This window comes from Falco biarmicus, chromosome 4, assembly GCF_023638135.1.
Source record: "Falco biarmicus isolate bFalBia1 chromosome 4, bFalBia1.pri, whole genome shotgun sequence".
In the NCBI taxonomy this organism is placed as follows: Eukaryota; Metazoa; Chordata; class Aves; order Falconiformes; family Falconidae; genus Falco; species Falco biarmicus.
Window position 1 is genome coordinate 14,782,758 of NC_079291.1, and position 26,088 is coordinate 14,808,845.

At 43.5% G+C, this 26,088-nt stretch overlaps 1 protein-coding gene and 1 long non-coding RNA gene across 2 annotated transcripts; both read left to right on the forward strand.

Moving 5' to 3' along the window:
• Nucleotides 1-146: 146 nt before the first annotated feature.
• On the forward strand, nt 147-8,918 carry EIF1B (eukaryotic translation initiation factor 1B). The gene is made up of 4 exons (XM_056336233.1): nt 147-418; nt 2,803-2,966; nt 3,661-3,762; nt 4,317-8,918. The coding sequence occupies exons 1-4, from the start codon at nt 388-390 to the stop codon at nt 4,359-4,361; spliced, it is 342 nt and encodes a 113-aa protein (XP_056192208.1). The 5' UTR covers nt 147-387; the 3' UTR covers nt 4,362-8,918.
• A 5,803-nt stretch (nt 8,919-14,721) lies between these two features.
• Nucleotides 14,722-25,849, forward strand: LOC130149127 (uncharacterized). Its single transcript, XR_008821800.1, has 3 exons — nt 14,722-16,233; nt 20,945-21,433; nt 25,249-25,849. It is a non-coding gene; the product is annotated as an uncharacterized LOC130149127 (long non-coding RNA).
• Nucleotides 25,850-26,088: the final 239 nt, after the last annotated feature.

A 26,088-nucleotide genomic window follows, 5' to 3' on the forward strand; every position in this document is an offset into this window, starting at 1 on the left:
GGCTCCCCGCGCTGCGGGCCCGCGAGGGGGCGCACCCCTTTCCGTGGGGCGCGGCGGGGCGGCCGTCACGTGCCTGGCGCGGCGCGGGCCAGCCGCCATTTTCTGAGGGGAAGCGGCGGCCGCTGCCGTTAGCGGTGTGTGGGGCGGTGTGCCGCGGGGAGGGGCGGCGGGCTCGCACCCCGGTCTGTTCGCGTTTGCGCTTTCTCCTCCTTTTACTCCTTTCTCTCTCTCTCGCCGCCCCTCCCTCGGCTTTTGTCATCCCTCCCCTCGCTCCCTCCCCTCCCGCCCCGCTCCCTCCCCGCCGGCACTGCGGAGCCGGAGACGTGACCCGAGCGGAGCCAGCCGCGGCCTTTTCCCCGCTGCTCCAGCCTCTCGCCGCAGAATCGCATGTCATCTATCCAGAACCTCCAATCCTTCGGTAAGAGCCGCCGCCACCCCGCCACCCCATCGTACCGCAGGGGAGCCCCGCGGTCACCCCCTCGGCACACCCAGCCCGGGGCTGCGGCTGCCTCCGCCGGCCCGGCCCCGGCCCCGGCCCCGGCCCCGGCCCGCCGCCTGTGCTGCCGCCCCGGCCCCCGGTGTTGCCCTGCTCCCGCTCTCCCGAGAGCCCGGGGCTTGTGCGCGCCGGTGCCCCCGGCCCCCGCCGTGACACTGGAGCCGCCGCTGGGCGGGGGTTGCCGTCCCCGGCGCTGCCCCGTTACTCCGCAGCGGCAGCTCCGGCTGCTCGTCCTTGTCCTGCCGGGGCGGGCGCCGGGCGTGCGGCGGGCAGGCACCGGGCGGGAGGCTCAGCGCTCCCTCCGCGGCCGTAGGAGGTGCTGCCGTGTACCGTGCTCGGGCGGCCCGTACTGCGCTGTTTGCCCGCATGTCTGGTAGCACCCCAAATTGGGCTTTTCTGTCAGCTCCGCAGTCCCAAAGTTATAATCTTCATGTTATATGGCCTCTATAGGGAGGCCAGAGTTCATATTCTCTGCTAAGGAAGGGAATAATTTCCATGCTTCCAACTGCTTGTTGATTTGCTGCCTCATCGTACACGTACCGATGTCCCAAAACCTGATCCATGCCCTGCAAAGAGTGGTGTTTGTGTAGCTTGAGCTATACAGATGGTAGGGCGTTTTTCTTGTAGTAGCAAGGAAGTTTACTGTGCTGGGCCGTGGTTCTCCTCCACCTTCCTTATCTATAGGCAACAGAAGTGAGCAAGTTCACACTATGTAATAATGTTGCCAGGCTTTTGGTCTCAGTTTTGTCATTGATCTCTTGCATACACAAGCAATACGAGAAGGTTGCGTTAATCACGGTTCTGGAGTTGACCCTGTGCTTAGGAAGGTGCTGCCGAAAGGATTTATTTTTTTTAAAGTGCTTCGATATTAACAGCTACAGCGCTGTCTTATCTCCCACCTAGAATCCTAAACTCTGCCAAGTGATCTTCATGCCCAAGACCCCTTTTTGTTTGACTTTTTCTTTGACTGGAATTTTCTTTTTTTCCTTTTTTTTTTTTTGTTTTTTGTTTGCCCCACAAACTGTGGTGCACAGTGAAATTCAGCATACCTTAACAAATGTCTTAGAAATTAAGCCAGTCAGGCTTCGCAGTGCTGTTACTTTTTTTCCTGTGGTGCTTGCATTGTCATCCTGCTTTCAATGGCTTTAATGCTCTTGTCATTCTTGTTTCTGCAAGGGTCAGTCTGTCTGTAGCTAGACTACTTCTGTTCCTATTTCTGCTGAAGTTTTACTCTTTCGGGACATTTTTTTTTTTGAGTGAATGACAAAACTTGATCAGTGTTTTTACGTTCAAGTTTTGGATGGAAGTTTGGGAAATTGTAGCTTGCGTGGCTGTTGAACCTACACCTACAATTTCTAAAGATCAGACTCTTCAATATGATTCTGACCAGTATCAAAAAATTACTTGTGATTTGTCTTAAAAAAATACTTGAAGTAGTTCATGCTTCAAGATTTATTTGGAGCTACTGATTAGGAAACTTGCAGGGCTATGAAATTTCATGATAGAGTGAGTGTTAAATATCTTTTTGTGGGCAACTGAGAATAAGAAGTATAACCCTGAAACCTTTCTTCCTAAATGCATTCTTGTTTCACCTGTGCTAGTCTCATTTTAAACTTGGAAGGATTTGAAAACTGACCTTTTTGTAGTCAAAGCCTAAATGAATGTTGTCACAGTTCTTGCCTAAAACTCCTGACTGGCAGAAGGGTGCTGGTTTACAAGACCCTCTGACATCTGTTGGTGTCTGTTGCCATGTTTTGTTTACATTCGTAGCCAAAAATTACATCCATGCCTTAATATGCTGCTAGTGTGGTAGTTGTCACAGAGTACATGACTTCTCTTTTGGACCTGTAAAGGTGCACAAGAACTTTTTTTATTTGCATGTACTTAGCAGTTGATCTGATAACAGGTACAACTTCCATATTTCACTTATTATGCACGTGGCTGTCTAAAACTTAGGTACACTTGATGTTCTCTTGCAACATCCTGTTTTCAGGTGCAGAGCTTCAGGATTTACAGTTTGCAAGGAGCAGTGAGCTAAATTGATACTGTAGCTGAAAATTGTTTATATCCAGAAAGGCCTTGAAGATGGATGCATGACAGTTGAGAGTGCTATGCTGAGTTAGGTTGGTGAGCCTTAATACAACTGTTGAAAAAAGTACTCGTGATTTTAACAGCATGCTTTTAAACAGGGAGAAAACAGCAAGATTGTCCCCTGAATCTCTTTGTGAAGTGAGAAACTTCACTGTTAGTTTTTGAGGTTGAGTGTTTTTGTTGTGGGAATTACATGAATCTTTTTCCTCCTGCAGACCCCTTTGCTGATGCAACAAAGGGTGACGATTTACTCCCGGCGGGGACTGAGGATTATATTCACATAAGGATCCAGCAACGAAACGGAAGAAAGACACTAACAACTGTCCAGGGAATTGCAGATGATTATGACAAGAAGAAACTTGTGAAAGCTTTCAAAAAGGTGAAGTTGCTGATTTGACAATGATAAAGGACTATGATAGCTTTTAATACTAAGTAACAGAATGTTTGTTTTATTTCATTCTTTCCAGTGTGCATCACTTTAATATTCAGATTGATCCCTTTCCCTGTTTTTCTCAAAACTTCTATCAGTGTCTAGTGACACTTGATTTTTGTTTAAAAGTTAAATGTTTCTTTCCTATAAAGAAGTAAATGAAATATGTTCTTAATGTTTCAAGAAAATTTCAAAGATACCTGGCTTTGTTGATATGAAGAATAAAATCAGTTTAAAGTAGAACTTCTTTTGCATTCCTGCTTCTGTCATAGCTGGGTTGCTGTTGAAAATAGGTCTTGTTTCTCCAGGATGAAAGTACTTATTTTAAAATAGCATGGAGTTGAAAGGCTGTGTCATGACTTTTTTTCCCCATTCTTGTAATGCATGTTGGCCAGTTCCTTCTGCACAACAGTTAATCCTGTCCTTGCCTGAATTTACTATCAGCAGCCTAGTTTGTGTCTATGTGTATCAGCAGATAGATTCTATTTGCTCTCAAAACCAGTGTAAAATAGATCTAGCCTTTGCCTTGCTTGTCATCAGAATTTAGTAAGCAGCTTCTGTGACAAAATTCTGCTGAAAAGACTTACTAAGCGAAATCATAATGTACATCAGATGTCCTAACAGTATGAATGTTTCTCTCTAGAAATTTGCTTGTAATGGTACTGTGATTGAACATCCTGAATACGGTGAAGTTATCCAGCTTCAGGGTGACCAGAGGAAGAACATTTGCCAATTCCTCTTGGAGGTGAGGGACTGCAGATAAATATCTAAACCTCTCTGGAAGCATTAGAGTGACAGGTGGCACTGATGTTAATTAACAAGCTAAAGATGTCCACTATAGTTCCTTTGTATTTTCAGCCAAAAAGTAAAATGACACTTGCAGAATGAGAGCAAACCCTCCAGTAAGAATGAAAGCACTGCAGAATGCATTTACCCTGCTTCAACATACCACTTGTTCTCTGGCAGTACAGCTTGAGTTCTTCATTTGTGAAATCAAGCCTTTGATGCAAACCATAATGTTGAGACTGAAAACACTATAAAGGAAAGAGGCTTACCGATGCAAATCATGATGCAGAGATGTTACACTAGGACTACAGAATAAGTCAGATGTTTGATAAGATTTTCTTTTTTGTGTAGTCAGTTGTTCTGCCTGGCTCAGAAACATTCCCAGAAAACTGCTTTACTGACTATATACTTCAGTTTCTTTTAATCAAAGTATGTAAGATTGTGGTAACTTGATATCACTGTAATATCCTTAGCATGTAAGCTTTACTGAAATACGTTGCTTTTCTCCCTTAGATTGGCATTGTCAAGGAAGAACAACTGAAAGTTCATGGTTTCTAAAATACCTGTACTCCGATGAAGAACCCTGAAGTATTTGGCCTTACCTAGCCTGGCTCTTCTGTGAAAAATGAATCTTTGCAGTGAATGGACTTCCCTGTTACCTAAACACTTCAAATTTGTTTCAGATTTGCATGACTGTGTGAAACATGGGCTGTGTAGACTAGAAACACATAAGAAAACTTCAGTAAGGTGGTAATGAAGACACTTGTGAACTTTACCACATTTCCAATGGAAATGTTTTAGCGATGATTGTTCAGTTTAGTACTCTCCACCTGACTTAAATGTGTGGGTTGTATTAAAATAGTGTGTGGTGTTGCTTAAAAATAAAAGTTTATTCATATATTTTCTGGGATATCTGAAATGCTTTAGCTTAAGTTTTAAACTAGCACAGCAGCCTTACTAAAGAATGGCTAAACTGTTTTGTGGCAAGTGTAGCTCACTGATGGTTGAATAAATTGGAAAATCTGTGTGATGAAGTATTAGCCAGTTAAATCAGTATTCTAGCATGATGTGATCCTGTAGCTGTAAGACTAGAGCTTTAAAGTCTTTTGTGTAGGTGTATCTTAGTAGCAGCACGATAAGACATAAATTGTTTGCTGAGTAAGCAACTGGATCTTCTCTAAAATCTACTGCAGTGACTATGATGTACTAGCGTTAACCATAGTAGGCTAAAATAAGCTGAACTCCTTAAGGCTGCTATTCCTGAGAACATGCTAAACATCTAGGTCTTACGTAGGACTCCCAAAACATTTGAAGGAGGTGCATGGGATTTTGTATCTCTTCTGTTACTGAGTAAAGGGGAAACACATTGAGTTGGCTTCTGCCATGACTGTACGTTTAATGTGGGCAAGCAGAATGCTTTAATTAGCAGCTAGTATTACTTGCAGAAGTAACGAAGGGAACAGGCTCTGCACTAAACTTTTTTTGTCTTAGTGTGAGAAGTTTTGCTGTGTTTAACAGTTAATATGGAGGGGTTTGTAGTGGGGTTGGGGTGTTGCTACAGAAAGCTGATTTAGTCTCCTTTTCTAGCAGGCAGTTCATTCTGTGTTATCTAAAGTTATGATAGGTTCAACCATGCTTTTCATCTAGTTTTAGTTAGCTTTAGGCATTTGTTATTCTGCTTTTAAGACATGTCTCTTTACAGAATGAAATTATTTTGTGAGCAGGTCTTACCTTCCTTGTGAGATAGACATGGAAATTGTCTCTGAAACAATTCAAAACATGCTGAGCTGGGAAACCATAACAGTAGTGGGAAATGTTAACACTTCCTGTAATACCATGTGTTCTCTGGAAAGGAAGAAAGAGACATTTCTTTACTGCTAAGATTTATCAATAAAACTTACTCAGAAAAAAAATTGATGACTACCTAAGTAAACATCAAGAATAGCCAAAACTATATTATTTAATATCACCTGTGCCTGTGCTTTGTTTCCTGTTCAGAGTTGCCTTTCTAAACAGAAATGCTCAATTTCAACTCATTTGAAGTTGTTTTTAGATTTCTGAATTCAGATCTGAACCTTTATGGCACTAGCAACAATTAGAGGAACGTTATAAAGCATACATATGGCACGTCCTTTCTCTGTCTGGTCTAGGCAATTGCACCTGTAAGTATCCAGTGTCCAGTCTCTCAGTCTCCACAAATTTTGCCTGGTGTTGCAGATTTTAACAGTTCCAGAGAAAAAGATGTTCCAGAAGATTGTATACCGTTAAGGTGTAGTGTGTTCAAGAGGAGGCGGAGGCAATGCCTGTTGCAAAACTCGAAATACCAGCACATGGAATGAAAATCTAAAGCGTAAGTCTTATGCAAGTCTTACACTTTAGCAGAATAAAATCATTGTACTGCAAATTTTTTACCTGGTCCTTATTCATAGATGCTAAAGTAATTAATCCTTTGGGGTTACATAGCACTTAGTGATTTTCATTTTATCAAATGCCAGGGAAAAAATGACATTCTCATTTAAAGCTTGTTCTGCTGCCCAAGCGGAAGAGCAAGCAGTATCTTCTCCTATTTTACTGGTATTATGTGAGTACTTCTAGTAGGTTTTGAATTGGAGATTAACAAAGGATTAGCAAGTCTCATGTGTTACTGAGTCAGTCTTCATTTCAGATGGCATTCCATTAACTTTCACTGCCTAAGCTTGAGTCATTTCTCCATAGTTATTCTGTTTGGAATAAATGAGAAAAAACTTTGATTTCTTCCTCATTTAAAAGTCCTTGCCGGTAGGAGGAACCTTGCAGTTGGTAAGTGGATTGGTTCTTACGCTCTAGTGGAGCTGCTTGTGTTTTGCCCTTTGAAGGTCAAAATTAAAAGGAGAGGGAATAAGAAGTAACACATTTGAAGTTTAAATAGATGAGATTTGTTGTAGCAACAAACAATTTAATCTTCCTAGAAGAAAAGCAGAAATTTTCATCCTTGAAGTGTTTTAAACTAGAACAGCGTCTCTTGTTAACATGCCCAAGCCTCTTCATGTTCTGGAGGAAAGGCTTCAACAATTTCATGTTTTATCATCTTACGCTAAAACTTCTTTGTCAAAGCTCTGCCTATGTGGCATATATATCCATGTTCAAGAATGATGAGAAATATGGAAGACCATGGGAAAGAACTGTTTAAATTACTGCCGTGAGAACCTGTTTTCAGAGGGGAAAGCAGGTTTCACTCTTTCCATCTATTCCAAAACAGGGTAAAAAATGTAAAGGATGTGGCGCATAATTGTCAAGGCAGTAAAAGGGAACTAATAATAGGAAACACTTTTAAAACCCACTAGTAGGACTTGAGACAGGGCAAGCTCAGACTGCAAAGAGTGGTGCTTGTTTTTGTTGGAATATTGTGAAATCTGTGTCCTTGAGATCTCCAAATTGTTTGCCGCCTTGGTGATATCTAGGCTTAACCACAAGCTGCAGTTGGATGTAGGAACTGCTGTTTGAAATTTGCTGTGCATAGTTACATTGGGCTGTTGTAGGTGACTCTTTTAGCTGATACACAGGAATAAGGTGTTGGTTAAATAAATTCATTGAATTGTGTGTTCAGAGCCTCCATCTACATAATGAAATTGCGAACAATGAAACCATCACTTCCCAAGTGGTGGTAGCAGTCCTTATTTGTAGAAGATGAGATTTAGTAATTTAAGCGTGTAGACTGCCTACTTCCTCCTTTTGGGTGAATTATCAGGCCCTTTACTTCACCTGTGGTGTACTAAATCTGACCGTGTGTTTCAGAGATGAGTGTGAAGAGCACAACTATGGGCAGATGAGCAATAATCCTCTCAAGTGAAAGAACCTTTGAAAAGAATAGTGCCTAGATTGTGTGTGTGTGCTGTTCATTGGCTCAGTGGCTTTGTTTAAACCTTACATCCTGCACTACGTTCTTGCACAGCCTAAATGAAAAGCATGTTGTTCTGGAGAGGGAGGAGGGAATCCCACAAAAAACCACCTGAGGAAATAAGTTTATATCTTGCCTGTTTTCATTAACTTAGATTCTCCTGGACTGCAAGATCTGTGTAACATTGTAATTTCTGGGTTTGTATCTTTAAAAATCCTAATTAAACTTCCTTGAGGGTTTGGCATTTAAGGTTATAAACATATCTGAAGCCATTATAAAACTTTTTTTGAGGAGTTATTGAAGTGTTAAGTTTTAAATATTTGGAAGAAAAAAATTAAGCGGAGCTCTGCATTTTGCCCTATACTGCTGTCCTGCTTATAATCAGTTTGTAGTTGTCCTGAAGATGCATATACAGGTATTTACGGACCTGTCAGTAAGCAGATACCCTGCTGTAGTGCAATAGCCTGTTTGTAGTTTGTGTAAGATCTTACCCGCTGTGCTGCACTGTTACAGGCTGTACTACTCTTGATTTTACAGTATAGGCAAGGTGTACCTTGAGTTGTGGTCAGCAGTTATCTTTTCCTTAATCTTCCTGGAAGGCTGTAGTGTACAGGATCCATATGTTACACCCTTCTTTGAAGTGGCTCAGTAGTTCCTCTTACTGTGTGGAAGTACGTACAGGACTGGTATTTAGCCAGTTAAAGAACGGGGGAGGCCAGCATTTTTATAATTACTTTGGGATGCAGTAGGGGCTGCTGTCACTTTTGGTGTGTTCAGTGTTGATTAGTGTCACTGAGTGTCCCTCTAATTAGTGTGCTACTGCCACTAGGGAAATAGAAGTGGTCTTAAAGGGTCATGTGTATTTAGGTACTAAGAATCTGCCTTCCTCCTAAGACTCTTCCTACATTTATATTCAGTTTAGTTGGGAACGTGTCCCCCATGGATAGAACATGAGGTTTATTTTCTAGTTGCCAGATCAAAAAATCTTGAGATGAATAAGGGAAAAAAAAATAGTTGTTTTATGTTTGCTGTACAGATGCTTCATGCCTACTGTTTCCAGTTTACATTTTAAAAAAATAAATCTCAAAAGAGGATTTGTACTCGGCATGCCTTTTTAATGTTTGCTACATGCCTGTGATTGATCTCTATGAACAAGTCTTAACCTGTATTGGAGTATTGCTGGAGAGTTGAGGCGACAAAGTCTTTTGAAATAAAATGTACCAGTGTTGTTTTATGTATGCTTTTCTAAGAAATGGAATTCTGTGCTCTTTTTAAGGAGGATTATTTTTTCTTTTTTTTTTTTTTTTTTTGGTGGAAGGTAGAAGTAGTGTAATTTAAGTGATGTATGTGATCTTCTTGTAATCAGTTTGATTTCTTCAAGAAATGTTGCATTTCCTCTTCTAAATTTCTACCATAATCTGTACTGACCAACTTAAAAAATATTGTGACTTGTACTGGGGTATCACAGCTCTAAAAGAAGATGATTGTATTGGCATGAGATCCAAAATTTTGGGTAGAAGAGGATCTTTTAACTTCTTGAATAAGCAAAATTCACAGTGTTTTAAGATGAAGCCAGTAACATGCTCAAGTCTGGTCTCAGCCATTTTAGAATGTCTTGCATCTGTGAAGTGTGGCAGCACATTTCTGAAATTCATTTGGGGTCTGATTAAAAGCACTTGTGTATATAATAAATGCTTTTTTCCATTTTAAGCCTTCTTTGCTATGAATGTGCAGCAAAAAACCCCCATGATCCAGGCTCAGTTCTCCAAGTTACAAGTAGATGAATTCAGATGTGGTTGCAAGTAGAATGGTCATGTTCCTCGAAGACAGGATTTAGCTGTCAGCTGTCTTCCTAGTTCCTCTCACAATTGGACAGGGAAGCTGCTGTTCCTGCAGTACAGGTAGACAATCCTTGGGCATCATGATGGGACTGTTAACCCCATGGGAGAGGTGGCACTGCAGGTGTTTCAGTAGCTGTCCCACAGATGAATTAGAAGGTTGCTCTTTTAGGTAGACCCGGAAAATGACACAATGCATTAATGTGTAATCAGAGGATGTTTCTGGGCTAAGAAAGGTTAAAAGTTAGATATTCTCAAGAGTCCTGCTGGCAAAACCTACCAAAGGGCAGCCCCTGGTGTGGAGGAAACGGCCTTCAGCTACTCTCCAACAGAAGACGTTAGATACTTACGCGACAGGGGTACCTCCTGGTGAGCAATGAGTTACACCTCAGTAAACAGACCAAACAGATATTGGTAGTATCAGCACATCTGTGCTCGGTAACACTGGTGAGAAGGATGGCCCTGCAAACTGATACTTGTCAGTATCTGATACTGTCAGTATCTTTGAGTTACACCTGTAACTCAAAGCCCAGATCTAGATTAGGACTTGACGATACAGAACAAAAACACTGTCCAGGTTCCTTTAGTGAATAATAACCTGTAAATTGATCCATACATTATTCAAGATAATTTATAAGAGTGAGAAATTATATGAAAAAGGTCCTTATAGAGTATATTGAAAGAAGAGTGTTTTACTACCTTACCTTAACTTTAGGAAAGACTTTGCAGTGGCATGAAGAAACTTTCTGATTGTCTAGTAGTATCTTTACTTCATTAAAAATACTGTGAATGGTGCTATGTTTTGAACATAGCTGGGCCTGGAGTCCTCATCCATCCCTGTCTCGCTTGCCTTGCTTGCTAAGCTGTTTTTAAAGGGCACTGAGGGGAGGGACACCTCTTGGGGTCATCAAATTGTTTCATTTCTCCTGGTGGTAGAAGTGAATTCCAGTACTGGCGTAAGTCACGCTGATAGCAAATCATGGTTCAGTAATGCTGTGGAAGATAGAAAGGGTTTTACAGAGGGTGAGAGGGAAGGGGGTGTCTGCATCTTGCTTCCAAATACAGCAATGCAGAGCCCTTCAGGTTGCCTGCCCCTGAAGCCAGTCTGAACACGGCAGCTTCTGCTGCCTTGGCGGTTTGCACTGCACAGAAGCAGCTGCACGATTTCAAGGTGTGGGCTGGTTCTCACAGCAGTGCAGGCTGATACACAGCTGGTCTCTGGCAATAAATGCAAAGTACCAGAGCACTCTGGTCACGGGAAGTGGTTTGGCCACACAGAAATGGGCATCTACTGTTGGTCTGTCTCTACAGTCCTTTAATTACTTCTTGTCTGTGTGATAAAAGTAGTATCCTAACAACTCCAGGGCAGCACCCTCTGAGTAGGGAGGATTGACAGTTGTCTGCTGTGGAATTGTACTGCGGGGTGGGACCAAACAAGCCTGTAATGTTCTAGAAATCATCAAGCCCAACATTTGGAAGACAAAAAATGAGCATCTGAGAACATAATTCTGTGTATGAAAGCAAGAACACCCTGTTGCTGGCAGCTGCATATTGCTGGATGAGGCTACAGGCAGGAGGAATGCAAAGGAAACGTGCTTAAAATGGTAATACCCCTTCTATAGCTGTCTGGAGGCTCTACAGGCTGTTAGCAAAGGTGGTGATGTGTTGCTTGCCAGATTCTTGTCTAGGCTGTAATCTTTGCTCTGTTTACGCAGTGTACACCACCTGCCTGTGCCCCCTCCGGAGATCATCTCTAATCTTCTGTTACTTTCTAGTATCTTACTACCTGTCTCAATTTGATTTCAGGCTACTTATACTCACATTGTTAAGGTATGTTTTCAGGAGGAAGGCATTAGGGATTGCTTAAAAAAGGAAAGATTAGCTGAACCAATTAAATATAAGGAGACAATGTGAGAATCTTCCAAGTGCATATTTAGGTGTTCTATTTCTGCAAAGAAGCTATTAAAATTGAAGGCCGTCTTACATTACCTTGAGAGGCATCTGCTGCCCGAAGAGTTCTTGCTGTACTTATTTCAGTGCCTTAAATCAGTCCTGAAGCAGTGCTTTCTCTCAGGTCTACGTGCGGAAGGCACAGCGTGGGTTGTGTGGGCCTTTGGAGAGCATGCTGCAACGGGTGCTGCTCTTGTGAGCATCGGGAATGCGCAAGTTGCATGTCGCTGCCCTCGGGTAGGCTGCTGTGTGATGGGAACAGCAGAGGTGGCAGAAACAAGCAAAAGGTGTGGCTTGCGATTGCCACTTTCTGTAGTAGTTAAGTGATCTGGCAAAGTGGCTGCTGAGAGCAAAGGGGTCAGGTTTTTTTCTAGTTCCTTCGCAGATATGTATCAAGAGAAATTGCCCTCCAGTTAATAGAATTGGACAGACCATATTTGCAGGATCACATCTTGCAGGGCTGATACTGGTGAAGCATCCACTGACTTATTTTTCAAAAGTTTACTTGACCTTTACTTTTGGATAGAGTTTTTCCTGATTGCTGGAATTTGGGCCTCGGCTGGCACGGCTCTATCTCATTGGACAAAAAGGTCCTGAGAAATCACCGGCTTGCCTCTGTTCTCACCCTCTCCACACTGTTGTTACATGCAAGTAGATTTAAATACGTCAGGTTTGGACATAAAAGCCCCTGTTACATGTATGAGCACTTCTTTTGATGTCTTCTCCTTTTGAGAATACGCTCCATGTTTCCTCCTGCCATCAAAGAGACTTATTTTCTTGGGTTCTCCAAAGGTCCAAGCATGAATGAGTGCAGGATTCTTTTGCTGTCCTGCGTTGTGAAGAATTAGGAATTTACAGGAGGAAATCCAGAGCAGATGTGGATTGTACAGTCAGGCAAAGTCGATTTTGAAAGAGCTAGCGTAGGCGGTTCTGCACCCTTGATGTGATATATTGCACAGGCAGGTAGTAATCCTGCTTGGCTGTCCCTGGCTGTGCGCTGGAGGAAGCCTGCCTGCTCCTTCAGTAACGAAATGAAGGCACGGTGGGAAGCCTTGCTGCTGCTGCTGCCTTGCTCCTACAGGAATAAGCTGTTCAACACTGCAGACTCAAGTCTGACATCAAGCTAGGCTACAGAGCAGTCTAGATGGGGGCACCGTTCCCTCTGCTCTACTGCTTCCATCCCGTCGGTTGTGCCTCACCCTGCAGGTAAGAGCTATGGGCCTATATGGCCTATATCGTTGTCCTGTGTAGGTGAAACACCAAATATGGTGACTCTCTGATTTGTGACTGGAGGACTGCCATAAATGTAACGAGTAAATAGTAGATCCAGCTACAGGAAGCAACTTGCTTTTTTGACGTCAAAGTGTTTCTGTCTTCCTGTTGAATTTTTCCGTTTTCATGTGCTTTGTAGTAATGAAATGCTATTATCTTGCATTCTTTGTACCAGAGTGAAACGTTATGCCAGTCAGTGCCATGTCTTGTGTTGCCACTTTATGAAATTAATGCTAATGAAACATGAGGTGAGGAGTGGGCCTTGGGGAGTATGATGCGTCAATCCTGCAAAACATGGCAGGATGCTTTTCCCCTGATCTTAATTGCAATTGTTTCTTCAGCCATTGGCTTATTTAAGATCTACAGGTTTGTGTCCATTGTGCAATTGAAGTTTTACAAACAGTTATCAGATTGCAACAAAAGATTTTTAAAAATACAAATTCTGCCATGACAAATTGGGGTTTATTTTATGTTTCTGGGGAGAGATAGGGGTCTCCTGACCTTTTTTTTTAAAGCAATTAAATAATTGGTCTCTATCAAATGAATGGGGGTTTTCAGCTTGAAATAGGTTTTAAACAATGCTTATCTTAATGGCCAGCTTGCTGTTTCCAGTCGGTATCCCTAGATGTCACTGGAAGACAGCACATGCTGAAAATAGTGCCGCTGAGCCAGGAAAAATGACTGTAAAGCTTAGATGGGGGAAATTCAGAGGGAAAAATTTGGTAACGTTCCTGGGTGGCTGCAAGCACAACCCATGTGAAACTGTACCCCAAATTTCCTCTGCCTGAGAGGGAGAGGATCTAAAATCTGTCCTTAGATGTACCCTTTCCCTACAGCCAGCCACACGTCGACAACTCATAGCTCCGTTCACGCTTACCACTGAGCCCTGGTGCAAGAGGTGTGAGGAAAAAGAGTCCCAGGGCATCACTTCAGAGAGAAGAAAGAAAATTACTGGGAGACGCAGGAGATGACAGCTATGGCTTCTAACAGGCAAAAGTCAGCTCATGGCAAGATACCACGGAAAGAGGCAGACCTGCCTTTGTACACCTCCACAAGTTTCCACCAGCTAGTGCTGCAAATCCTGTGACAGCAAGCCAGTTCTCAGAGGTGACTCGGCAGGAAATTATTTACTTTTGGGGGTTAAGGAGTCACTTCTTGTCCACTTAGTTCTCTGCAGGCTCAGAGGAGAGGTGGTGGGTCTGCTGGAACGAGGTGGAGGAGAGGAGCTCAGTGTGTGTGTGTGGTGGCAATGGGAGTGACTGCACACCAGACCCAGCTGCCTATAGGAAGGGGCTGTAAGGAACCAGCAATGAAAAAGCCATTCAGAAACACTGCAAAAGTCAGAGCAGGCACCTTTAGGGATCAGAAGTTTGTACAGATGACAGTCCTCTGCAGTGCCACCCCAGGCTGGTTGGGCTCATAAGGGTATTTGGGTGGATCTGGCTATGGATGGTGCCTGGGGACCTGTTCCTCTCCCAAGGCTGTAAGAGTTGGAAGCAGCCCATTAGAAATGGGCTCTTTAAACACCACACTTCTATTAAAACTGTTATAGAAGTGAAAAATGCTCTCATTTGGTGAGTAAGTGTTGGAAAGTACTCCTAGGACTTTAGCTAAGAAAAGACAAAAGTTGGCACCATGTGATCTTTTCGGAAGCTAGTTCTTTCCTGAACTGAAACTGTACAAAGCGTGATTTCTAATTCAGCACTCAATCCAAATGCTGTTATGAGTCAGTAGCAGACTCTCTCTTGACCTTAGCAGGATTCAGGTGAATAAAGGGAGCTTTGTAAAACAGAAACCTTCCTTTTGTATGTTAACCTTCCCTTTTTTTCTAACACACACACCCACCCCCCACCCCAAGAGCTGCAGTACAATGACTGACAAGATTACATGATTAGAAAGTACACTGCGTGCGTGAGATCAGAGTTTATGAAACTCTGGAGCCGGTTATATCCAATGGATAGATGATGTGCATCAAGTCGCGGGCACGTGATTGCAGTCAGTGCTGTGTGGTGCCAAGACATGGCTCCAGAGAAATCTGTCGGTAATTTAAAACATACTTTCCTAAAATAATGTATGTATGTGTTTCTGGTCAAAGCAGGGATGCTGACCTCTCCACTTGGGAGTTTTGGTGTTTGTGGACTCTCTCAGCAGACACAGTTGGTGTCAGTGTTTGATGCTTTTAGGGCTGGTGGTGTGGTGCACCGTGGTTTTGTAGCTTCTTTCAACCAGCCTCACTGTTTAACAAAACGAGATACAGCTAAAATAACAACAGTGGGAGACCAGGTTTGGGACCGTGAGGAGAGGTTAGCCCCTCTGGGCTGGTACAGAGACCCTGCCTGTATTGTGGGGTCCATGACATGCAGGAAGGGACTAGGTTGTTCACTGCCTGTTCCTCACTTGGGTGAGCAGCCACGGCTGGTGCTGCCAACCATCTCAAACCAGCTCAATGTGAAGTTCATTGCACCTCTTTTCCTGATCACCTTCTCTGACTTGGCACCTGCTTTGGGCCGAGGCACTTCAAGCGAGATCCTGAGGAGGCACAGATGTGTTGCGTCTCCTTGCTGAGGCTGGTATACAGAAGTGTAAGCCAGGCTCAGCGAGGGGAGAAAACTAATTAGCCCTTCGCCAGCACCTGCCAGGTTATTTCAGCACCCATAGACCTGAGAGTGCGCTCCATGAGAATCGTGTCCTACCTTACAGCCGTAAGGGCTCTTTCCTGCTGAAGGCCCTGGCTGATCTCACCGTTGGCAAGATCTCAAACCACAGCCAGCAGGTGTAATAGCTTGTGTCCGACTGCCTCCCTGGTGCCATCCATCCAGCTGTATTGCAGAACAAGCTCTAATCCAAAATGTAGCCTAAAGCCTAACATCCGCAACTCGTACATGGAGGGACTTCTGATACCCTGTAGGTAATTTCCTAATAAATAAAAAAAGATTTATTTCAAATAAATAAATCAATAGCATTTCCCACAATGTAAGAAAGGTACTGAAGGCATTTATTTTTTTTTTCCCCTGGTATTGTGAGTGTATTAATTCCATTAAGGTTAACTGTGTACAAAGTTTTGGCTGCTGGTGGAAATGATAGCCCTGAAGAAAGATGTTAGCCCTGAAGAAAGGGAACTTACTCTTCTGGTTGGGATGTTTTACTGCCTCTTCCTGTTGGGGCTGGTGAGCTCATACCGTGGTTCAGGTCATTCTGGGTAGCATCACTCTGATGTGGCAGGCGTAGCCTACTGCACGCTGAGATGCTATGGACACTTAGTTCTGCTGAACAATGAGAGCTGCCTCGACATGGCCAGCAGGCAGCAGCTAATTGTTCCTGGGGCCAGAGCACTGATTTATTTGGCACAAGGTGCTAAAAATGGCAACTTGAAAAGAGAAAAAGGCAAGAAAAGCAACCAACAGCAGAAAACTGGCACTGAGCTCACATCGGTAACTCCAGCACTGATCCTGGCTGCATTCAAGGTGGTCTTGAGAAACAGCAGTAACTTCAGGTGAGTGGCTTTATAGTAAGATTTAACATTCATATACATTATTTGAAGTGTGTCATGCTTAATAGAGATTGAAGAGTTAGATGGTCTTATGTGATCTTTGATTGTCCACATACCTTCCTGTATAGGCATGGCAGGCTAACTCGGGTCATGTAAATGTATCTAAGTGCTACAAAGTGATCCACTGCTGAGGCTACTCTTGCTTGTGCAGAGCCTGGAGGAAGCCTAAAGGGTTTACCTAAAGGTTAACCTAAAGGGTTAATGTCGTGTCAGAAAACACATGAAGCAAAAGCTTTAGATGCAGCTGTTCCCCACAAAGACTTAGTGTGCGGTTGCACTACCTCAGAGAGAAAAAAGATAGCCTATTGATAATGCCAGGAAACTGAAGCTATGGGTTTGTGACAGATCTATTAATGATACAGTGCCACTGAAATAAAACTGGGTCAATTTTACTGAGGATGAACACACTAGTTACAATACTAGGACTTGCCTCCCAGAGCCGGAGCGCGTGGTACCAGACGCTGTGCAACATCACAGGATAGTGCCTGCACCTGTCCAAATAGCTTGCAAGTAGGCATCGGATGTGGGTTTAGGAACAGAATTTCAGAATGCTTGATGGCATTGGCCTTGAATGGTCCCTGGCTGCCTCCAAATGTGAATTAGGAGGTGGCAAAGTGAGCGCAGGCAAAACTCTGATTCAGGAGTCAGCCTGCTCCCACTGACCTCGCTGGCGGCTGAGCACACCCAGAAATGGATGCAGCCCATATGGCCAGCCAGCTGCTGCTAGACTACCTTTTGGAAACTGCCAATACTACCTAAGGACAGGCACCAGTGAGTCTCTTAGGTGCCCGAGTGCCTATTGATTGCTGGGGGGCTGCAGGCACCTAAATACACTTGTCTATTTGACCCAAAGCTCTCCTAAGCCTCTCCTTGCCTTCCCTTTCATGAAATGAAACGAGTGGCGCTGGCTTGTTTGTTTGGGAAGCATAAAGGTTCCCTAGGAGGCAAGGGCATGCAGGCATGTCACTTAATTCTGGAATTTATTGATCACGAGATACAGAATCCCAAGATAAATAGTTTGTAGGTCAGATTGATTAGAGTGTAATCCTTACCAATGTCATTCCTGGTCTAGATTAAACCCGTAAATATAACTCAAGCATTGCACACTCCTGCAAGCAGACATCTCATGAGACTTAGGGACCGAGCCCATAAGTCTAGATATCAGTAAGAAAACCATTTGGAATTACATTTATTTAGGTTAGCTTGGGTCAGTTTAATGGAAGTACTCCCATTTCACATGTTCAGGGGCTCAATTTCAGCTAATTTAGCAGTCTGAACATTTTCTGTGAGCTCTCTCTCTCATTGCTGAAGACAGGTAGATACATTAACGCTTCCTATAGCGAGCAAGCTTGGTCCTCACTTTAAGTGTGGATCTCCTACCTGTTGATGATCTGGGAAGATCTCACTCTTTTCAACTTGGTTAACAGAAATTCCCACCGAACAGACCAGCTGCAATTTGGGCTCTGCAGCTCTCCTGAGGTCAGGAGTTTGCTGTTGCATGATGGAGCCCCAGTCTGTGGCTGACTTTGAGACCAACAGACCTGCTGAACAGGTACTCTGAAAAGGAGTCTGTCCTTTAGGACAAGCTATAATACTGGAAAGCATAGAATCTGGGATCAATTGTTTTTTTGGAGTCTATCCATTCAATTCAGGAAGTTGCCATCTATACGTCATTGCTTTTGAATGCAGAGTACAGGGTAAAGGTTTCAAAATTGAGTCCACGGTTGGGAACACAAATCTAAATGTTACTTCTTTCCCCAAATCGGCAGTCACACAACAACTTTGACAGCTGGGGAAAAAGTAGCACTAAAGCACTTTGCTCCCAGCTGAAGAACTGGACCGATTTGTACTGCATAATAGGATTATTCTGAGGACCATGACACTGCTTTTAAATAAGAGTGGATGATTAAGACCTGGATGGAAATTAATTCCTTGATCAGTTCTTTTGTAAGTAAAGCAGTTAGGTCTGCTGGTTGTTGGTTTGGATGGAAAACTGAGGTTTCACGATGCTGACAGCTGTTCTGGAGGCATGAAATGGAGTTCTGCTGGGGGTTGTATCCATGGGCTGGATCTGAAAGTCATAAATTGATCAGATTTTTTGAGCAAATTCCGTTTACAAGTAAAACTGGATGCTTTTAATAATCCAGATTGGCGCGGCCTACAATGATTTCAAAGGTAGCTTTGCATTTTTTAAGATTTCTAAGATTCCCTTCTCACCCAGCACCAGGCATCCTCCCCAATCTGCTCCCAGTGTCCTGTCCTCCTACCACACACTTACTGGGTATTTTTTCTCCTTCCTTTAGAGGCAAGCTTAGAAAGGATCTGCTTAAATACAGTATTCTCCTGGTCACATTCTTCCTTGCTGCCTCCTTCAAACCTTGATTCTGCCCCCCAGCCCGTCTCCAGCAGCAAAAGCAGTGACCTCCTGCTAGTGCCCGGTGCTGTGCCAGGGTCTGGAATCCAGATGTACAATCAGCAAAGGGATGGCCCCACATGTCTGTAGGAGCCCTCTGCTAAGGAACCATGGAGCCGGGTGAAAAGGCACAGGGCTGGCTTTCTATATTGCTGGAGGGACAGAGTCAAGCAGTGTGACGGAAGGGATTGGAAGGAAAAGGTTGGTCAGCTCTGCCCATCGTACAAATTCTGGAAGCATAAAATGAATGCTTGCTTGGCCGAATAAATACATATCTCTTCAGCATTAACAAAATAATTAAGTGCAGACAAACCCAGTCCCTCTGTACACCCGCCCTAATGAAATGACAGAAATTATCCTGCATGGCATGAGATTTCATGGGAATAAACAGTTTAATATCTATTTCTCCTCTTACTTAGTTGTGAGCCACTTTTCTCAGAGGTGAGTAATTGAGGAAGAGCTACTGGTACTTTAGCAATAATGTTTAATGAACTGAAAAATGATCTGTTTGTAGGAGGATTAATAGCTCTCTGCACATTAACCTCATGTGGTTAGTGAAACCAGACAATATCTTACAGTATGGCTCTGCAGCTTTCAGCCTGCAGCTCTCGGGCTGAAAGTCCTGCCGTGGCCTGGCTTTCAGAGGAACGTCACCTAGGTCTGGCAGGCTAGTGACCAAAGCACGTTTCTTCTAGGTGGTTTTTCTGCCTGAGCAACAAAGCCTCACTCTGTGGTTTAGCTCTCTTGAGAAGGCCTAGCCACATGAGCCACTGCATACCTGGGATTTGAACTCCATTGTTGAAAATAGTATGTTTTATCAATGGAAAACCAAATGCTTGTGAGCTATCCTGCCCTTAAAAATGAAATCCTGGAGGAGACCAGAGGTGTACATATTGCTGCCAGGTAAACCCGGCAGTGGCTGAAGCTGATGAAGTCGCCATTATGGGGTTATTTCCTGGTAAAATCTGTGGGTGCCCTGTCACCACTGCAGTGCCAAAAGGAAAGCAGTATCAAACACTGGTATGTATAAAAGTATATACCCTTACATAGGTTTGGGTTTATTGGCCTGTTGGGAGGGAGTATTCCCTGACGTTAAATTAACACTGCTGGTGCAGTCTGTGGTCCCTGTTATGTATGGAGAGAGGTTGATAAATTTTTCAGCACTGCCTGTTGTCGTTGTCTCCCCTTCCCTCCCCCCTCCCACCCCCCCACCCCCCCCAAAAAAAAAAAAAAAAGCAAAAAAAAAAAGCTTTTGGAAATGTGTATGTACAATTGCTTTAGTAAAGCTTATGGTCTACAGAGAGCATGGCATGGCAGCTGGGACCTCCAGGTATTTGCTCTCCAGCATTACAGAGGGCTTTTTCTCATGTTTTTGCAGGGGATGAAGTGCTGGCAGCTTTCATTTCAATGCCCAAGGAATGTAAAAAGCCACCTCCATTGCAGGTTCGTTAATACAAAAGAGAGAAGATAAAATCTAGAAGGGGAGCTGAATGACCTAGTTCTAGGGCTTGCACAATGAACATCTTTGATCTTTTATCTGTAGGATGAGCTGACTTTTCTACAAGGCACTAAATAAAATAGTTGGTCTGGCAAGAGGGAAGAAATAGGACAGTAGAAAAACAGGCATTAGAAGCATGGGCTTCAGCCCACCAGTATACCCAACAGTAAGTATCCAGTCAACACCTCTGAAAAAGCTGAACCTGCAATGACTGTCATCTGACAGTCTCAGCTTTTGTCCTTTTAACGGAAATCTGAATTCTATTTTAGAGTGCTGGATGCAGAAAAAACACATTGGAAAACTATTTTAGATTCCCTTGGTCCCTAAATATTAATTTCTTTGAATAGTGGTGGCCGTGATGGTAGCCTGTTGCCACATTTCTTCAGCTTAATTCCAGCCTAATATTCACACCAGTGTTCAGCGCAGATTCCTTTCAATGTGGTTTAATTTCTATAGCTGTGTGTCCTATCAGTTATAGCTAAGTAAAATTAGACTGCAATTTAATTGTAACACAATCAGCAGTTCTGGTCAATTAGAATGAGATTGAGTGCTGTGTAAATCTGTTATGGTAGGAAGTGATGCTGAAATAAGCACTTGGAGTCTCTAGTTAAAGGACACTGCTGTGCCTCTGCAGTCCCATCCAGGCAGTTCAAACTCAGCACGTGCGAGAAACAGGCATGTGCCTTCCTGCCTTTTGCCAGGGTGTGCGCGGCACCTGAGCCCATTTCTCCTTTTTTTTGCAGTACGCTCTCTTTCGTGGCTGTACCGGGTGACATTTTCTTCTGCTCCTCCAAATCTGGCTGGTGAGAGGAGGCCGGGCTCTCTCGCTGGTGTCACCCTGTGGAGCAACCCGCAGCCCACTGGACAGCCCAGGTCAGCAAGGGGTGGGTGCCACACGGCCACGGTGGTACTCCTCAGCCTTCTCCCATGGGATCTTCAGGCACGAGACCTCCACCACGGGCTGGGACAGGGCAGCAGGGCTAGTGACGTGCTACCACCGGCTGGACTCCCCGCAACAGCCACCCACCTGAGAACTGAGCCTCTCCCAGCCCCTCTCCTGGATGCTCCTCAGTACCATGACGGATGCCAGCTGCTGGTTCCAGACAGTACTAAAAATGACTCACAGGACTCGCAGGCTGCAGGGTGACGCTGCGAAGAGCTGAACAGGATTTAGCTGGGAAGTTCCTGCAACGGGGGAGTCAACTTGTGATGACCCCTGTGTCCTGCTGCAGGTAAGTAGGTTCAGGAGAATAACGATCTAATGGCATTAGTCTAATACTGTAGCAGCAGGAGATTATGCAGTCTGGGTTGACATTAGATGGCAGTAAAACCTGTGCTTTTCAGGAGCCCATATAGGTAGAAATGGGATTAAGCCAGGACGGGGCAGGGGGACCTCTTTAGGGAGGATCTCCCGGACCTGCCAGAGCTCAGAGGTCACTGTGAAGCACCCTGTACAACTGGAAATTTTAAGCACGCCAAAGCAATTACCTAAAAGACCTTTACAGTCTAATTGGCTCAACCACGTTCATTTTAACTAGGCTTCTCATAAATAGATCTGGTAGAACTGCGAGGATATTGTAAAGCAGTTGCTGACTACCACTGGCAATTTGCTGCAGAAGCAAGGTGTAGCTCATGAAATGTCCTCAGACTTCACACGGCAGTGTTCCTGGTGTAGGCACCTCTGGAGCTGCAGGGGCTTTGAAATCTCCCTGTAGCAAGCACTGTATAAAAGAGATGCTAACTGAATTACTCTCATAGCTGTGAAGCATGATGACAGCTGGTCCTGAGACATCACATAGGGCCCGCTGGCTGAAGCTTTACTGAGACTTTGAAAAACAGCAACAAAGAAGAGGAGGGCAAATGCATCACATGCTCTGCCGTGTAAATGGGGAAGGGCTTCTGAGAAGATAAAAAAATAATCTTTTAATATCATATAAGCTGTTTGTTCATTTAGCCACAGCAGAGCTAACAAACCCAAATGTCATCTCACAGTTTAATTGCAATGCTGGTAAGCCTTGTGGTGCCTCTTGGGGTTTTTGGTTTGGTTTCAAAGTCGAAACAGCTTGTAAAAGTAAATGAGTGTAGGAGATTTTGATTCTTCTGTTTACTTGTTGCTTTGAAATAAGTGTTTTAGTCCTTCTGCTTGAATGAATGAATTTAAATTCCTTGCCCAGGAGTGCAGCAGAGCCCATGTAAAAGATCCAGTTGGGCAAGGGCTTCCAGATGATGGTTGTGAATGGGGAGGTGTTGCTCAGCCCAGACAATGTAATCTAGTCTCCCACATGCCTGATGGCAAAAGGCAGGCTAATTTAAGTTTTGCTGTCGGGATTGGGAAGTTTAGAGACACCTCATACGACTGAACCCTTCTCACTGCCAAAACCACCCCCTGGCAGAAGAGTTACACAGTTCCTTTTTCCCAGAGGGTTTGCACACTGGTTTTGGTGTTCACTCAGCTCTGGCGATTTGTTTTCTGTATAATTCAGCATGAATTTTGATTTGTCTGTCCATGTTTAGAACAGCATTTGCTGGTAAAGAGCACAAGCAGAAACAAGTGGAACACCAAGATGCTGTTTTCTAGCAAAGCAAGCCCTTCAAGTTTGTTACCAACGCATTCACGATTTGTTCAGGGTTGAGAAAAGTCTTTAGCTGTCTGGACTTTAGTGAGTTAGATGGGAATGAGAGAGCTCTCATCCATTGCAAATCAAGCCATGAAGTCTTTCCAAATACGCTGAGCCTGGATTTTCACAGGAGGCTGCTCAGACAATGCAGTCATGGAAACCCACTTTTAATCCCGCCGGGAAGTCCTGTAGTGGGTAGCTGGAACCAGCTGTGACACAGCCAGCGCAGTGTCACTTGGGAAGCACAGGTGGTTGATGCAAGCCAGGGACATGCAGGCTCCACTGACCTTTACTGTAGGGCCCTGGTGGCCTCTGTGACAAGTCTCTGTTCGAACCCCATTTTAGTGCGGGATAGGATGAGGTTTGTGTGAGCCTGCAAATAAATAAGGCACACAAATATTGTCAGTCATCACTGCATTGCATAGATGGATGTTAAAAATTCAGTGTTGGCTTTTTTGTGTTGGAGAGCTCCAAAATGAACATATGCATCTTCTACTTTTGTTCAGCTGAGCAGATTTTTAACTCACGTGAAATCTCTTAGGAGAAATCCCTGAATTTAACATCCTGTTTTCTCTCAGTGAGGTGCTGGTTAATTTAGGGTGTTATGATGTTGCTGTGTTTCCCTCAAGTACCCATTTAAAACATCTTCAAGTGTAAATTAGTTTCCTGTGTTATTACTCTTGACTAGTTTCAAGCAGCAGTTTGGAGTACAAGTGTTCCTTTCTCAGCTAGACCTGTCTCTGTATAGCAGAAAGCTGTATCAGAACCTTTATGTACTGCAGCAGGCCAGCTAGAATAAATAGAGTACTTCTATGGGAATGAACTAACCATTACATTTTAATGTTACCTAAAGATGTAAGACCAGCAGGGAGTAAAAATAGCAACAATTTGTCATCATAGCTGTCCTGGCATTATTTCGCGTAATTAGTATTACTGTTATCTACGCTTCAGGTGTCCCTTTTGTGCCAATGGGTCTCTTTCTGAGAACAGCTGTGTGTTATGGCACCGTAAGCAGAGAATAAGAGCTAGTCCCTGCCCTGAAGGCCTTCCAGTAATATTGGATATAGGACAAGAAGGGGTTGAGAGGAAGGCACACAGCTTCCAGGCAGAAGGTCGTGAGATGAGCCACTAAAAATTTAACTAATTGAAATTAAGGACTTCAGTCTAGCTTGTTCCAGGGTTTTCCTTTTAAATTCATATTATCATGGCAGGCGTTTAAAAATACATGCACCCAGAAAGACTGTACAGGCCTTCTGTGAGTCAGGTTGAGACAACTATGTTTTCTCTTGTTTAGATGTGTGCAATAGCTACTGAGTCGATTTTGATATAGATAGCTGCAAGTGGCTCTTTCCGAAGGGTTGTAACAGAACGTGTATTTAGGAGGCCACATTGATTCATTACCGGCTTCCGGTGAGATAACGTGTGAAGTGAACATGAAAAATCAGTAAGACAAGCAAAATGGAAGAGCTTGAGATAAGCAGGGGGAGAGAGAAGAAATCAATGTCATCCAGTGACTATGCTGGTGAAAGAGAGCCTATAAGAGATGATATTAAATTCATAAGTCATGTATTTCAAATACCGGCCCGTAACATCACGTGCAACAATATGTGTAACGGGGATCGAGATCAGTATATTCACGTAGTTGCAGTGAAATTCTTCAGACACCTAGTGAACTCTTCCTCCTACAAACTATTACAGTAAGTTCATGGCCATGCCAGAGTATGTTTTCAAGAATAACCTTTATGTATTTAGTACAGAGAGACTTATTGATGTAAGATAAAATATTAACCTGCCTTTCATAACCTGGGAAAAATATGCCACATCATTAGAAATAAAGACATTGACTATTACCTCATTGCTGCCCGTGGGTGTGTGCGGGTACATAAATAAATAAATAGCTAATACAGCAAGGTCCTCTAATCAAAGCTGATTATTAATTTCATTCAGGCCACTTGCTCAGATTTTTGGAAAGACTGTACAGCATCGACAGGAAAGCTGCCTGAATGCTTTTTCTCCATGTTTGTATCTTTTTCTTACTTTCATTCTACTATGTCAGTGGACAGCTTGGCACTGTAAGAGAGTGAAGGCTCTCATTTCTTTTCCCACGCAGGACTGTTTCATACAGTACATTATCAACATCTGATATTAAATGCATAATGGAGATTGTATTTTCCCAGTATCTCCTCACTGACTGGGGTTTGCCCCTCATTCAACCTCTTTTCAACACCATTGAAATGCCTTTCAAGAGCATCCTTTCACTACTGTGATATTAGAATTTATTAAATTCTGTTGGCATTTTGAAACCTCTCTTTAAATACTCCTTGGACAAATGAGACATAGGTCATGGTTGAGCTGAGCACAAGAATGCGTGATGTGAAGGCAAAGGTGTTGTATTGCCATTAAAAAAACATTATTTATTTTTTTTTCAGGAGGCAACAAAGGTCCGTTCTAGAGTCCAGCTGCTAAAGCCAGAGCAGCCCTTGCACCAGCTGCCCAGGACGCCTGCGGCTTGTGGGGCTGAGATGATTTACTAGCACTGTAAAGAAGTTGGAGACCATTGCCTGCTTGGAGGTATTTGCTGGTGAAGGGGAAATCCTGAGGATGTAATTGTTTTTGTCACAGGTCTGCCGTTGATTGTTTTGTTCTGAGGGTTTTTTTGTTAGCTTTTTACAATTTCTCCAATAAGAGTTCAGCCCTCATGTCTTCTGACTTCTTCTTTCTAATCATCGTCATCAGTCCTTTGTAATCTTTGTCAGCCACTCCAAGCTAGGGTTTAACAGCTGAAACTAGTGAAATGTCCTAAAAACCTAGGAGTTGTCTCCTTACAGCAGCAGAAAAACTGAATTCCTCATGTGTGTTATTTTCCTCTCCTGAAGTCTACAACCACACGGTTTACACCTGATTTATTTATAGTATCACTTGCTGTTAGTGTTCTTCCCTCCCATTGGAATATAGACTTGTATTTTGCTTGGAGCGAAGGCAACACAGAGGGGCCTGTTACAGCATGTTTTAGTGCCTAGATGCAACATTGCTGTAACAGGCCCCTCTGTGTTGCCTTCGCTCGGAGAAACAACTGCTTGTTTACGCTGAGGTTCCCATCCAGAGGTGCACCCAAATCTTCTTTGAAGCTTGCCTTTTGAAATTTAGAAGTCTAGCTAGGCTAGTGACTCTGTTGTAAAGGCTGAGTTAGCCTTGTGTTGAGTTTATAATGTGAAGTACTGGAAGATACAATTACTTGTCTTTGTGTATCATCTCTTGTGTTGCTCTGT